Below are 15,961 nucleotides of genomic sequence, written 5' to 3' on the forward strand. Positions count from 1 at the left end.
GACTATTGTATTTAAAATAATGACAAATGACTTTATGTGTTTGCTTTGAAGCACATTTTATAATCCGCTAGGGAGTGAATAACAATTGTTAAATTGTTGATATTTGTAAACAATTAGATTTTCAGTCAAATGGTATTACAATAATAAAATGATGGTAAATTTTAAATTTATTTAATGTCTCTGGGAAACTTACATCGAATTCCCCACAAAGCAAATATGCTATTTCTATACCACATTGTAGATGCAAATACCTTTAAAATCTGCTTGTATAAACTTAAATTGTTTTTTTTTTTAAATTGACATCATTTTGGTCTCAACACACCTCCTTCCCCACTGTCAATTTTTGTCAAACTTTTCAGTACCCTCCTACATTTACTGACACCATTTATGAATGACCCCCTACTTAACTATATTGCAATAAATGTTATATTTACTACAACATAATTTAGTAATATATAAATTTTACAATTTTTATTGGTTTTTTTTTTTTTTTTTTTTTTTTTTTTTGGTTCTGTGATGTAAATTTCAGAAGATTTTACAAAATAACTAAAGAACAAAAAATATTTAACTTTTTTAAAGATAAATATATACTTTGCAACTTTTTAACAGCGCCTTTTACAAAGGAAAATCTAACATTCTATTTCTCATACATGGGCCTGATCTTAATACCTTATTATTAAGCATCCAAGTAACTTTAATCCATTATTAGACATCAAAATAACATCAGAAACAGAAGCCAGAGAGGCTTTTGCTTCTAAAGGTATTTCCTATTTAAAATCTTCTACTGCTTGTGGTCCAGAAAACATTCCTGTCATGGTCTTACAAAGACCATGTATATATATAAATTAAGTATTCATTGATGTTTACTATTCTAATTTGAGTATACTCAAATTAGAATAAATATAAGTATATACCTGATATTTCTAATTTGAGTATATATACTCAAAATAGAATAAATAAGTATATACCTGATACTTCTAATTTGAGTATATATACTCAAAATAGAATAAATATAAGTATATACCTGATATTTCTAATTTGAGTATATATACTCAAAATAGAATAAATATAAGTATATACCTGATATTTCTAATTTGAAATAATAACTAGAAATGTAAACATTTTTTTGAAAGTCGAAATAATAATAAATGATAAATAAATTAATATTAAATAATGAATAGTAATAAATAACTCGAGCATGTGGTGGGAAAACCATAATAAGCAAGAAAAAAAAAGAATTAATAGTTAAAAAAAATCTATTTAATAACTGCTTGACTGAATGTTGTATTTCTAACTGATGGAAAATGACATCTTTAATTTTAATTTTTCAAAGATCTGGAGAACACCTCTCTAACTATCACCCTTCTTATTCTTTCTAACTATAATCTAATCAATCTCTTATTATTATTCTTTCTAACTATAATCTAATCAATCTCTTGTTATTACAAAAGCTTTTAAATCATTAAATAAAAAACTTCAAATACCTTATCTTGATCATAACTAATTACTCTTTGACAATCATTACAGATCTTAACCCACTTACTCTACTGCTGGCTCAATAACTTTTTTAACAAAAAGGTTCAATTGCACATTAGATGGAGGCAATGAGGCAAGAGTTATAGTTCTTGATATATCAAAGACATTCAAAAAAGTCTGACATTCTATATTTTTTCATAAACTTACTTCATATATGATGTATATGAGAAAGTTTTTAAAACTATTGAACAACTTTATATTCTCAACTAAATGTCATCCTTTTTGATTGCTTAAAACAGGCAGCTAATCTTGATTGTGATTCTCTTCTATGACAACTTGGGGCTTGAAACGGCTGGTGAATTTTAATCTAAACAAAACCAAGTTATTTACTGGTAATAACTATTACAGTGTTCGTTTCTCCTATATTATTGAATGGCAACATTCATACTGAATCCACTACTTCACACCTTTTCTGATAATCTTTCATAACTGATCTTCCATATATACAACCCATTGCAATGTTAGGACTATGTTTTTTTTTAATTAATCCAAATTACTTAAAATCATATAAACAAACAAATTACTTACAGGGTTATTCATTCTTATATGTGCGTCTATTCATTTTTATATGCATATTGATTTATTCTTATATGTGTATTTATTCATTTTTATATGCGCGTTTATATGCGAGTTACCTACCCATAAAATCTCTAACTAACTTCATATAAACAATAAATAGGCTTTTATTACTTTATATAGACAGGCCTTGTTTTAAATGAAAAATGCTTAATCCATTAGCTTAACACGATACTTGACGTCATAAAATTTTATTTTTTAAAGACATTAACTTTAATTTAAATTATTGCAATAATATTAATTACCGCAAAAGGAGTTAAACATTATTTAACAGGTTTTTTATTATTACTGTAAGGGGATGTTTATTTATTTATTTTTTTAATATTAAATAATTAAATTTAATATTGCATTTTTAAAAATGTTTGATATTAGGAAATTTCTTTTCTTGACATTTGCATAAATGAATTAAAATATGTTAAACTTTTGAATTTTCAAAATGATTACTTCCTAAATTTCTAATTTACAAATGATTTTTTATTTGAATAAAATTAGCGAGTAACAAATAAAAAAATTATGTTAATTTATTTACTTTATTTATTAAAAGTTTATTAGTTTATTATTAAAATTATATCGCTGAATATATCCTCTATTAAAAAATAATCACTGCGATTTAACTTGCGTTATAAAAAAAAAGAGTTTAATTTCTGTTTTGTGCAAATTTTTGATACAGCCATTTATTTAAAAATTAATTTTGAGTAAAAAAAAAAAAATGTTTAGGAAAGAAAACTGATAAAACAATTGCGATAGAAATAGGGATTGCAATCCCGGGCATGAATTACGATCCCGGGATTTCAATATTGAAGTAAATAAAATCCTGGGATCCCGGGATTTTATATAATGTGAGATATTTGCTAAAAAACAGAACTTAATACTGCATATATGAATATACTTTTTGATGTTATCAATTTTTTATTTAATTTCATTATGCCTTTATGACTTAAATTAATTTTCTATGGCGCCTTAAATTGTTTTAATTGTGTAACAGGCAGCAGGTGTATATAAAGATCTTAAAATAATGCAGAAATATATATACGGTACCTTCCATATTATGTTTTAAGATTACAGACTATACAGAATAACCTTCATCAAATAATTGGATATGTAAATAACATTTGAACATTTAAAGTGTATTTGACTAAAGTAACTAAACAATCAAAATTTCAAAATAAATTTGTAAACATAAATTTTCTTAAATTTGGCTACCGATGTAGCTGCTGTAGCAACAAGCTACTTTGTAAAAAATAACATAATAAGTTGTTTGTTAATATTGAGAGACAAAAATTAAAGAAAATCTTTATTTTATATTTATAAATAAATGGTAGCTAAATAATAAATGTAAAACAAAAAAACAATTCATATTAAATGCATATTTTATTTACAAACTTTCTTTTTTTGTCAGAAAATATGCCCAGAGGAATAGTAGAGCATTTAAGGTTTGGTCATTTAGCCTACTCTTTATTTTACTTCCCAAAAACCCAGCTGCAGAAAATGCCCGCTCAGGTTCGATCGTCGGTGGAATAGAAGTCTTGCCAACAAACTTAACGATTGTTTTTTATACAATAGTCAAACAAACCTGCCTTAATTTGTGTTTGTGAAACTTTTTTCAATGATAAACTCCCAAACTCCATGGTCTATTCAAAAATTTGTTCCATTTATCGTAAGGATAAAGCATAAACAGGATGAACCTGCAAAGCAGCATTATATAACTCGTTATAATTCAGTATAGTTACCAACTTTCAACATTTTGTTTAACAAAATAATTTAATTAGTTCAATCCTGCTATAATCCCGAAAATCCCGGGATTTTGTGTTTAGAATCCCGGGATTTTCGGGACCCAAAAACGTCCGGGATCCCAGGATACGGGATTGCAATCCCTAGATAGAAATGAGTTAGTTTTTTTTAAAAAAACAAATAAAATTTCAATATTAAATAATATTTAGTAATATTTTTAAATAAATTTTACAGTTAAGTTAAACCCAAGCATTAACTTTAATTTTAATAAACTTGAATATATATTTTTTAAACCAAAATTAAATTATATATTTTTCAAATCTAAATTACATTATTATTTTTTTTTATTAGAATAAAAATTACATATTTTTACTAAAATAGTTTGAAATTAAATCATATATTTTTTATCAGAATTAAATAATGTAATTATGATTTTTGCTTCAAGCTTAAAAAATCAATCATTACAATAAAATAAAAACAAAATTAAAATAAACTTTTAATTTTATTTCAGTTTTTTTCATTAGTAAATAGCGCTTATATCAAACATAAGTGTCATTCAAACTTTTGTAACAAATATTTTTACATTAACATCATTCAAAAGTAAATGTGACTGTTTAAAATTAATTACTTTTTTTATCTTACCGCTTATAGAATAATTTAAAAGTTAAAAAATGATAAAAAGTTGCTAAACCACATACTGCTCATGTAAAATCGCTTGAGGCATACATAGATTGCTCTACATGTAATGCTTTGAATAAGGCCTGTTTATTCATTCTTAAATAAGTACTTATTCATTCTTATATGCATATTTATTCATTCTCATAAGCATATTTATTCATTCTTATACGTGTATTTATTCATTCTTATACATGTATTTATTCATTCTTATATGCACGTTTATATGAGAGTCAACTACCCTTAAAATCTTTAATGTAATTTTATTTAAACATTAAATAGGCTCTTATGTTTTTATATAGATATATTCAAAATATAAATTAGGTTGTTGCCACTGCTATTTATTCAAACAATGGTTACCGAGCCAGTGCTTGATTAATGTAACTACGCATATGGTTGTAAAATGGAATTATATTAAACTCTGTAGTATCCATGATATCTTTAAGTTTCCTGATTTCTCCCTGTTTACAAGTATGTTTTGAAGAAGAAAAAAATTCTTCTGTTGGCTTAAGGTGTGGCGTGAATGCTGGTAGATAATGGGTGGGGTGTAAAGAATGAAACAAATTTCATATCAATTTTTAAGTAGATACTAAAAAAATTATCTGTTCATTTTATATATTGATTTAATAAAGAAATAAAACTCTTTAATATTAAAAATGTTTATTTAAAATCAAGCCACCTTGATTTTTTTTAATAGCAAAAACTCGAGACCTGTAACTATCAATCGAATCTTGGATATTTTTCAAGGGTATTTCTTTAACAACTTCTTTTATTTTTTTAAAAAGCTCAATCTTGTTACTAAAAGATCTCACTAACTATTCTACGAACAGTTCGAGATGAACAACTTGCTTCTCTGGCAATTTTTCTGACTTTTTTTCTTGTAAGATACAAGATTTCGCCTCACTTTTGTGATGAATTGTTTTGTTCGAATGCTCCTTGGCCTACCAGGCGAGGTTTTGGCTGAGATTCCAGATTTAAGTATACGATTGACCCATCTGTACACTGTTGCCTTAGATGTTTCTGTTTGTAATAAACTGTAGATTTTTTGAGCCTTAAAACCTTGCTCTAGCCAAAATTTAATCATATTTTGGAAGATTTGATTTAGCGTCATTATTTTAAAAAAAATTCTAAAGGCAAAATTTCAAAAGCTATAAAATTTTAAACAGGGTTTCATGATGTATAACAATATATATAAAACTTGGAATAATTTATTTGCAACATTACAAAATTAATTGGCAAAATTTGTCTCATGCTTTATGCCTCACCCGTTACTTAACAGCTATGTCATGAGAGGCTAGTATTAGCATAACAGAAAGGTTAACAGAAAGTGGTATTCACAATTGTCCATAACAAGAACCAGCGCTTCCACATCTGCATTTCTAATCACTGGTGCCATTATTGTCGTAATGAACATACAAAATTAATTTGCATTCCAGCCTCCAGTTTTTATTTCATAAGCCAGCACTCCCATTGTTGAAACAGCACAAATCAAACTAACATTCTTGACACAATTTGCAGACGACTGTAAAACTACTGACGCACCTCTTAGTGAATAACCATACTTGCTGTTGGTGTGCACAAGTTTTAATTTGAAATTCCATTAATTTTGCTTGCAAATGCATAGTGTGCATCAATAACTTGTGTTGAATTTCGTTCTTCTGGTACATGTACAACATGCTTCCTTGATAAATCTGAGCATTTGAGTTTTTTTGAAATAATAGGCTAAGACATGTTGAAGCCTGCTGCAGAGAGATTTTCTTTTATTGCTTCTTGCGTACAAAGATTGTTTTTTAGTACGCATAATTCAATATTTTTTATTTGAGTGTTTATAGGTCTTTTACTTTGTTTTTTATCAGAAAACGACTTGAATGCAATCATGTCGCTGAATTTTCCTGTGTTTAACTTAAAGCCAAGATTTTGAACTGCGCGCTTAGATAAATTAAGAGAAGTTGAAATGTTTGTTGTAGATTCATTTCTTTCAACTAAATGCTTAAGCATTTCAATGTACTCTTTTGTGACATTTTTCCTTGTTTTTCGATCGGCGTTGCTATTTGCTCTTCTACCCATAGGGTAAATATTTGTGTATTAGTAATAATTATAAATAATTAAATTTAAATCTAGATAAATGATTATTTAGTAATGATGTACCGATGGCAAAGGCCAATTGAGGCTAATGATAGGGTTTAATGTATGTATATAAAGTAAATACATCACTACATACATCACAAAAAAAAATACATCACTAATAATTAGATAAATGATTTAATCAATCAATAAATTTAATAATAAAATTAAACAAAGACCTAATATTAAATTAAGTAAGAAAACGAGGGTAGCTTGTACCTTAACTCATCATCGAATGTAAAAAAGTGTTTTTCTGAAGTATTTTTAACCTCGTTTACCAGAAAACAAGAACAATTTATTTTGCAAAAAACTGTGCTTTTTTAAAACACATTTAAGAATGAATAAAAGGGCAAATAAGAATGAATAAATAGGCATATAAGAATGAATTAACACGCATATAAAAATGAACAGACGTGCATATAAAAATTTTTAAGATATAAATAGATTTTTTTTACAAAATGTTTAACGTTTACAGAATCATTAAGTAAAATACTCTGGAAATAAAATTTCAGACACTATGACAAAGAAACATTTTACTGTTGGTAAATAAATTCAATATTTTGAAGACAACTTAATTGGTTTTTAGCTTGTTGAATAAACCCTGATGAAACCAGCATGTCACATCATCACTTAAGAAAGATTTTGACAAAATCTTTGCCAGTTCTAGAACTTCAATAAATGCAAACATGAAGAGAGATTCTAGCATGAATTCTTGTAGTATCCTTTAAACTTAGCTTGTTCAGCATTACTGTGATCTTCAGTCAAAATTTTGAAATGTTTTTAATAAACACTGTATTGGTCTAATATTATCATTAAAGCCTGAAATTTATTTGCAATCCATCATGCAACTAAAAACAAAACTAGATTTAACAAAATAGTTTACTTTATATTTGGAAAAATTTAATTAAGAATATATTCTTAATTAAATTTTTCCATTAAATCCATTGCACATAAGTAATAAATATAACATATATAAATCAAACAAACCAAAAAACAAAAATACTCTTTCTTAGGTCATTAACCAATGTCATACTCATTATCTTTTATTATAGAAACAAGTTTAACCTTAAACTTTTTTTGGTGATTATTTCATAACTGCATTTTTTAAATAATACAATTGAATGATGCAGCTTTTCCTAGTTTTCCTTTTTGTTAACACAAGATGTGCTATACACCAACGGAACTTGAACTATGGAACTTAAACCTTGAGCAGCATTCTAACATTTGATATGCTTTCTTTATTAGCATTTTTAATTTCAATTTACAATTCCTATATTCTCTAGTAACTTTTACATGGTTTTAGAAACTTTGTGAGAAACTCCATATTTAACATCCATAAATAAAAAGAGAGTGAAAGAAAATAACAAAGACTTTTTTTCACTTACCCATACTAACTTTTTTGATTGCAGAACTGCATTGCAATTGACTGTATCTTTTTCCATTTTGGCATTTAGATTAAAAAAATCTGAATTTGAGAAAATAATGCTTGGCATACTCTGCATTTTAGCGCAGTAATTGTTCCAGAAACACTTTCTATTTCAAGAAAATCATTAGCAATGTATTTTGCAAGCCTTTCCACCTATTAGCTGTATTTAATTGTAACCTTCTTTTTATAAACCTTTACTTTTTTTTTCAGAAAGTGGTTCTGATTTTCATTTAAATTAATAATATTCTGTTGGTTTTTGTCAGCCTCCACTTTATGATTTTTTTTTATATTTTCTATTTAACAATGAATGCTTTAAAATTTGCTTTAAAATTTATATTTGTTACCATAAAGTTTGACTTGAAGAAGACAGAATTGATTTTGAGAGATCAAAATATCTTTTTTTCCAAAAGAAAATCATTGAACATTAATTGGCTAGAATTTTCCAGCATTCCTCCAAAAGTTATTGTCTATATGTGTTAAGTGGTTGTTGATGCATAATTAAGTTGTCAAGAAAAAGAACATAACTTAAAGTCGAATATCTTACCCATCAATGTTTGGAGTACATTCAGCAGGCGGCTGACTGCTTTCTTTTTCTTTTAATAGCATATACCTAATAAAAATATATTAAACATTTAGTGTAAATTAAATATATTGTGTAACCTCAATTTTAAATTTCAGAAAGTAATATTAGTATTATTAATGAAATGACATGCCTCTGTTTTACTTCTTTTGCAGTCACACCTTGCTCTGAGAAATAATGTGCTATTGTGTCAAAGAGTAACTCGCTAGGATCATTAGTTTGAAATTTTAAATCGTTTGATAATTTTTTAGTTAAAGATTCTACAACAAATAATGTAACAGAAAAAACATAATTCATGAAAGCAAAAAAAAACAATTATATTAAAAAAAAAACCAAATAAAAAAACATACCATCTGAAAACTGTTCTTTATAATTCTCAGAGCTCCTATATTCATCTTGGTAAACAATTCCAGCTTTTATTAATTCCAAAAAAAGTTCATCGTCCATAATACTATCTAAAAATATTTTCAAAAAAAGTTTTTGCTCTTAAAATTAAACTTATCCCAAATGAAATACTAAAAATACTTAAATTTTAAATTAACTTTTAAAATGTAAACCTTAATATGTAATAATTTGTATACATAAAATATTTCTATAACAAACCTAAACTTGAAGAAGTGTGAACTTTGCCATCATAGTTTTTAATAAGTTCTTCAATAAACTGTCCATCTTGGTCAATAACATCTTCTCCCATGTAAGGAATATTATGCAAAACTGTCTCATCATCAACCTGTTATTAAAGTATTATTTATTTAAAATTTAATAAATATTAATGAGAACTAATTTACTAAGGAATATTAATGAGAAGTAATTTAATAATAAATATTAATAAGAACTAATTTAATAAGGAATATTAATAAGAATTAATTTAATAAGGAATATTAATAAGAATTAATTTAATAAGGAATGTTAACAAGAACTAATTTAATAAGGAATATTAATAAAAACTAATTTAATAAAGAATGTTAATAAGAATTAATTTAATAAGGATTATTAATAAGAATTGGTTTAATAAGGAATGTTAATAATAATTAATAGGAATTTAATAAGAATATAAGAAGTTGAGTAAAAATTATGCTTATATTTTTAAATACCTTATTTTGCTTTTCAAGCCACAAATGAAGTCTGCATTATAAGAATAAGTATAGATTTATCAGATGGAAATGAGATTACAATTTTATCAGATGAAAATGAGATTACAATTTTATCAGATGGAAATGAGATTACAATTTTATCAGATGGGAATGAGATTACAATTTTATCAGATGGAAATGAGATTACAATTTTATCAGATGGAAATGAGGTTACAATTTTATCAGATGGAAATGAGATTACAATTTTATCAGATGGAAATGAGATTACAATTTTATCAGATGGGAATGAGATTACAATTTTATCAGATGGAAATGAGATAACAATTTTATCAGATGGAAATGAGATTACAATTTTATCAGATGGGAACAAGGCTACAATTTCATCAGATGGGAATGAGGCTACAATTTTATCAGATGGGAACAAGGGAACAATTTTAGGTAGCTTAAGATATCATTTTAATTTGCTAGAAATTTATAAGACAAATTTTTTAGTATAATTTGAACTTCTTAATGGAATCATTATTGGAATTTAAGATGGAATTTAGAATTGATCAAAATAAATAAACAACTTTATAAATGATAAATTGTCTTTGTTATATTGTCAGACATAACATTGATCTTATTAGTAATCATAATATATATTTTTAAATATTTAAAGGCAAAGTCCTTCCATTACTGTAATTTAAAAATTTTCTGAATGGACTTTGTCAGGTAATCTAATAAAAAATAACACAGCCTTAAGAAGCATCCCGGATTTGTTATTTTTTATTAAACAAATGATCAAATCAAAAAAACAAGTTTTTAAAAGCTCAATTAAAAAAACTGTAAGTTTATTATTATTGCGAATTATATTTTCTTTGGAGTACTATCTAAACATGAGAAATAAGCAAAACTTTTGAACTAAACTGTAGCTAAACTTCAACTTTTAGAAATGCTCAAGTAAACACAAATTAAGCAGTGTGTGTATGTAAAATAAAATTTAATAAAACACAAATTGAGCACGGTGTATGTAAAATAGGAAGTCTGAATCTAATTTTTTATATTTTATTATTTTTCTTTCCTTATTTATGATTCAAAATGCAAGTTATTAAAAAGATACACAGTCTTATGTAATAAAAATTATTGATTTGATATATTTTAATGTATACTTGTTGCTACTAACTAATTTTGCGACCTAAAGATTGTTTAACAATACTTGACAAAAATTTTACTCAGGATGTATCTAAATAGGAAAGTCCAAAATTTGTTCCTAATAAAACAACTATTTTGAATTTTTTTAAACAAAAAAATATTTTAAAAATAAAGTTTTATATAACAAAATAAAATATCAAATTAAGTATTTCAGCTTTTATTTTATTTTCAATCATTTCAAATTTTAACACCAAGAGGTGCATTATTATAGATTAAAGCAAAGTTATACACCACATGCATCTAGATGACGTATAGCAGTAAAACATGAGTAAAAAAGATTGATAATGCTCATAATATGAAAATAAGAGATGATGATTGACGATTATGTGGTGACTCAATAAAAGATAAGTAAAGAATTGATGATTTTAGACAGAGATTAGGAATAGGATGTATTAGCAAGAGCGATTCTACGGATGTGTGTGTGACATCGCCTCAAAAAAGGCGATTTTCAAGTTATAGTTGGTTCTTCGAAAAATGTTGTCAGTTGGCATTTTGACACATTTTAGTCTAGTGATTTTTAGTTAAGAGGACTTTTTTTTACACTATGTTTTCTCTCGATTAAACTTATTTCCACTGAATTTTTTTTTTTTAAAGAAAAACAATGTTTATTTCACATATATGTGTATTTAATAATTTTTTAGTCACTTTTTTCTATAACTTTCACTAAAAACTATTGGGTTTATTTTTTAATAAAACATTAATATATTAATAAGAATTAACATAAAAAAGCTCACAATAAAATTTTGTTGTAGAGGAGCCCACGAGATCATAGTCGGCAATGCTGGAGGTGAGTAAATTGTTTGTAGTGTAACATTTTGAGATAAATAGTTAAAACCACTTTGAACTTGAGCCTAAAATGAACTCAAAAAAATAAAATGATTACCTTCATATCAGCATACTCATAATTTATTCCATGAATCAAATTTTACATAAAATTCTTTTTGACAAAGTTCTTATACTACATTTTATAAATTTTACAGCAGAATAAATAAACTGAGACAAAAGCCATTGACAACCATTATCTTTAATGTTTAGCTTTCAATGAAATAATCTTTGGCTATGAAATTTTGCCCATAGACGAAGTGTCAGATTTTACAAAACTCTGCATTCTATATTTGTTTCTGGTTTTCGTTTTTTTATCCATAAATAAGCTGTAATAGGAACAGTTTGGTTTAGCTATTTTTAACAATAAATAAACTGTAATAGGGACTGGAAATATAAATAATAAACCCAAAAATGAAATGAAGCAAAAATAAATAAAAATAGGTCTCAACTAAATAAAAAAAAAACAAGAACCTAAAATAGACACAAAATATTACTACGTATATACAACAAATAAGCCTGAACTAAATAAAAAAAGAAACAACTTAAATAGACAAACACAACCAATTTTTTTTTAATCTATCAACTCTAATCTTTCGAAAAAATAATTGTTTTACAAGCCAATGCAACTTTTCTTAATAAACAAGTTTAAAAAAAAAACTATAAATTTTACAAAATAATATTACTTAATTTTGATTTATAAAATATTAGTAAACCCTGTTAATAAAAAAATGGTAAACCTTGTTAAATGTTAAACCCTGTTATAATTGTAAATTAAATTATAATTACCTTTCTTGTTGAAGCCTCTGTTACAATAGCAACAGGAATAGTGGTCAATGACTCTCTCTTTTTCTCTTTTAAAATTTGCTGATGTTTTTTCAATACATTTAACAACTCTTCTCGACTGCTTTTGTAAATAGACTAAAAAAGCAAATTATTAATGATTAACAGAAAAAATCTATATCAAACTATGTGCATATATATATATATATATATATATATATATATATATATATATATATATATATATATATATATATATAGAGAGAGAGAGATCTATAGTTTGTTGTCTTTGGGAAGAGCGGAAGGAAAAAAGTGATTCTTACGCCAACACATACGTCACTTTTAATTACTTTTGACTTTCGTCCAACATTTTTGTGTTGGACGAAAGTAAAAACCATTAATTCAATTACAAATTAATCGTTTTTAAAAAAAACCACAAAAACGCAAACTTAATTGACCAGAATGTTTTAAAAACATTCTGAATGTTTTTAACAATATAAACAATGTTTTTAGTTTTATTTTTTTTAATAAAATGTTTTTATTCTTAATTTTTTTAATAAAATGTTTTTATTCTTAATTTTTTTAATAAAATGTTTTTAGTTTTTTTTTTTTTAATGTAAATCATGCGCGGAGTGTTGCTACATCGACTATCTTATAGCCTGACTCGCAAGGAAGTGCTGCTACATCGACTGACAAATAGCCTGACTCGCAGGGAGTGCTGCTACATCGACTGACAAATAGCCTGACCCGCAAGGGAGTGCTGCTACATCTACTATCTTTTAGCCTGACCTGCAAGAAAGTGTTGCTACATCGACTGAGGGTTTGGTTGGGGCAGGCAGTCTCTCAATTAATAAAAAAAAAAAATTCTGGTCTTGCATTTTAATTTTTACTTTTTGTCAACATATTATGGAAAAAACTTTCGGACAACATCTACGGGTTGTATATATATATACAGTCGTCCCCCGGTTAACGAACCCCCCTGTTAGCGAACTTTCGGTTAACGAACCGAAAGTTTGCCCAAAATCCTCCCCCGGTTAACGAACCGGAACTCGGTTAACGAACCGGGACCGCCAAATGGCGTGCACACGCGCGTGAAGGTCGGGCGCGCCGTCCAGCATTTCCCCCTCAGTTTTGTGAGTGTCATGGAAGCCTGGGAGGTGAATGGTTGTGCTGGGTGTGCTTTTGTTGTTTCATTTTTTTCTTTTCTTGTTTCACTAATATTTTTCATGCATTTTTGTGCTTTTTTCTAGGTTTTTTTCCCACTTGCGATTTTTTCGATTTTGCGATTTTTCAAAATGTCGAACCCTGCGAAAAAAAGCAGAAAAGTTTTCACTCTTGAAGAGAAAAAGACAATCATTCAAAGAGTGCAAAAAGGTGAAAATTTGACAAGCAATTTTCTTGTTGAATTTTCATTTTTTGATAAGCAATGTTCATGTTCAATTTTTAGTTTTTTCTAAAACTTTGACAAGCAATTTTCATGCACAATTTCAATTTGTTTCAATTTTTAAAAGTGCATAAATCTTAGGTTTCAATCATTTCACCTTTGCCTATTTTATTTATCAAGTTGGACAATTTTTTGAATTTTTTCCCCCATTATTTTGGCAAAATCCACCAATTAAAAATTTTTTAATGGCGGCCTATGGGAAAACGCGTTTCGGTTAACGAACTTTTCGGATAACGAACTAGTTCGTACTCCGAATTAAGTTCGTTAACCGGGGGACGACTGTATATATATATATATATATATATGTATATATATATATATATATATATATATATATATATATATATATATATATATATATATATATATATATATATATATATATATATGTATATATATATATATATATATATATATATATATATATATATATATATATGTATATATATATATATATATATATATATATATATATATATATATATATATATATATATGTATATATATAATGTCCACATGTGTTACTACCCATTCACTTAATTATCACAGTAAAAAGATAACAACAGTTCTTTGGAATTCATTCCTTTTATTTTTTTTTCCTGATTCATATAACTTGCAATCATTTAAGTCGTCTGTTAATTACTATCTTGCTTTATAAACTTCATCTTTTCTCTTCCAGTAACTTTCAGCTCTAATAGTGGTTGCTTACACCTTTTTTGGAAGTGAAGATGTTAAAATATATATACATACATATACAGAGCCGGCTTGTGGGCATTTCTTAGAGTGTGCAAAAAAAAATTTCCGCCTTAATTCTTAATTAACTTTTTAATATCAGAGAAAAAAAATCGGCTTAAATAAATGAAATTTTCAACTTCATATTGTTGATCAGGCAAAAGTTGCCTTAACAGAATTTTATAAACTTTATACTTTTATATTTAAAATATTAACAATTTAAAATGGTCTATTTAAGTAAGGTGAGTAGAATGTTATATTTATACAAAAAAAACGGAAGCGAAAATATAAAAATACCTCTTCAAATCTTAATAAAGAGTCGCTCTAATTAAAGAAAAAATCATTATTCCAAATTGATAAAAAAAATTAAACTCATATTAACTTCTGGTATTTATCATTAAATTCATCTATTATTGACTACTTTTCTATACATATAAAAAATAAAAATATAATTGAATTTTTAAGTTTGAAATAAAAGTATGGAAAATTCGAAAATTTATCAAAACCTAAATTAGAATTTTTTTATTGTTTTGTAAGTGGCATTCTTCTGGCTTTCATTTGAGCAAATTTAAGTCTCTACTCCCTCATATTTAACGACTTTGTTGTTTTGCTCTCAATAGAAATAATCGAAAGTCCATTAAGCTTTTTCTAACTGATGTTTGATCTTAAATAGTTTTTGATCAACTTTAGTTTGGAAAAAGAACTTTTGTCTTGACAGACAGTGACTGGAACTGTTAGTAAGATTCTCAATGCAATACAAGTATTGGGGAATATTTCTTCAAGATCAAGTGTAAATATAAATGTTAGAACATCTAGTGGATTTTTTTAATTAGTTTTTTGTGACAATTCTTAACCAGAAATATCCTTTTCATCATTGTCGGTTAAAATTTCTTCCAACAAATTACAATTACCTCTCAATATATCTTCTTTCATGTTTGAAATATTGGGAATTTCAAATAAGAACTGAAAAGGAGACATAGTTGTTCTAAAGTCTTCAAAACACTCTTTCATAAATTGATGGCACAACTGAAAAGTATATCAAAGAAATTTTTTTTGAACTTTGATCTGGAATCCAAAACAGGAACTTTGTTTCACTTTTGTTTGTTTCACTTTCGTTGAAAAACTTTTTTTTCTTCCTGACCCTTTTAGTTGACAGTAAATTCAAATGTTAGACCCGAAGTTGTTGCCAAAACTTTTGCTGTGGTAACGTGCTCATCAAATTTAGTCTGATTGTAACTGGATTCCAA

General features: G+C 26.3%; 1 protein-coding gene across 1 annotated transcript in view; it reads right to left on the reverse strand.

Moving 5' to 3' along the window:
* The window catches only part of LOC100201207 (histone-lysine N-methyltransferase EZH2), a 62,477-nt gene that overhangs the window by 36,144 nt on the left and 10,372 nt on the right, over positions 1-15,961 (reverse strand). Inside the window, exons 2-7 of the mRNA XM_065800008.1 lie at positions 12,545-12,676; positions 11,668-11,784; positions 9,252-9,378; positions 8,999-9,103; positions 8,782-8,908; positions 8,613-8,678 (exon numbers count right to left, since the gene is read on the reverse strand). Coding sequence (XP_065656080.1) covers positions 8,613-8,678; positions 8,782-8,908; positions 8,999-9,103; positions 9,252-9,378; positions 11,668-11,784; positions 12,545-12,676 — 674 coding nt within the window. The remainder of the gene's footprint in view (positions 1-8,612; positions 8,679-8,781; positions 8,909-8,998; positions 9,104-9,251; positions 9,379-11,667; positions 11,785-12,544; positions 12,677-15,961) is intronic.

The sequence above is a fragment of the Hydra vulgaris genome, chromosome 06, assembly GCF_038396675.1.
Source record: "Hydra vulgaris chromosome 06, alternate assembly HydraT2T_AEP".
Classification (NCBI taxonomy): Eukaryota; Metazoa; Cnidaria; class Hydrozoa; order Anthoathecata; family Hydridae; genus Hydra; species Hydra vulgaris.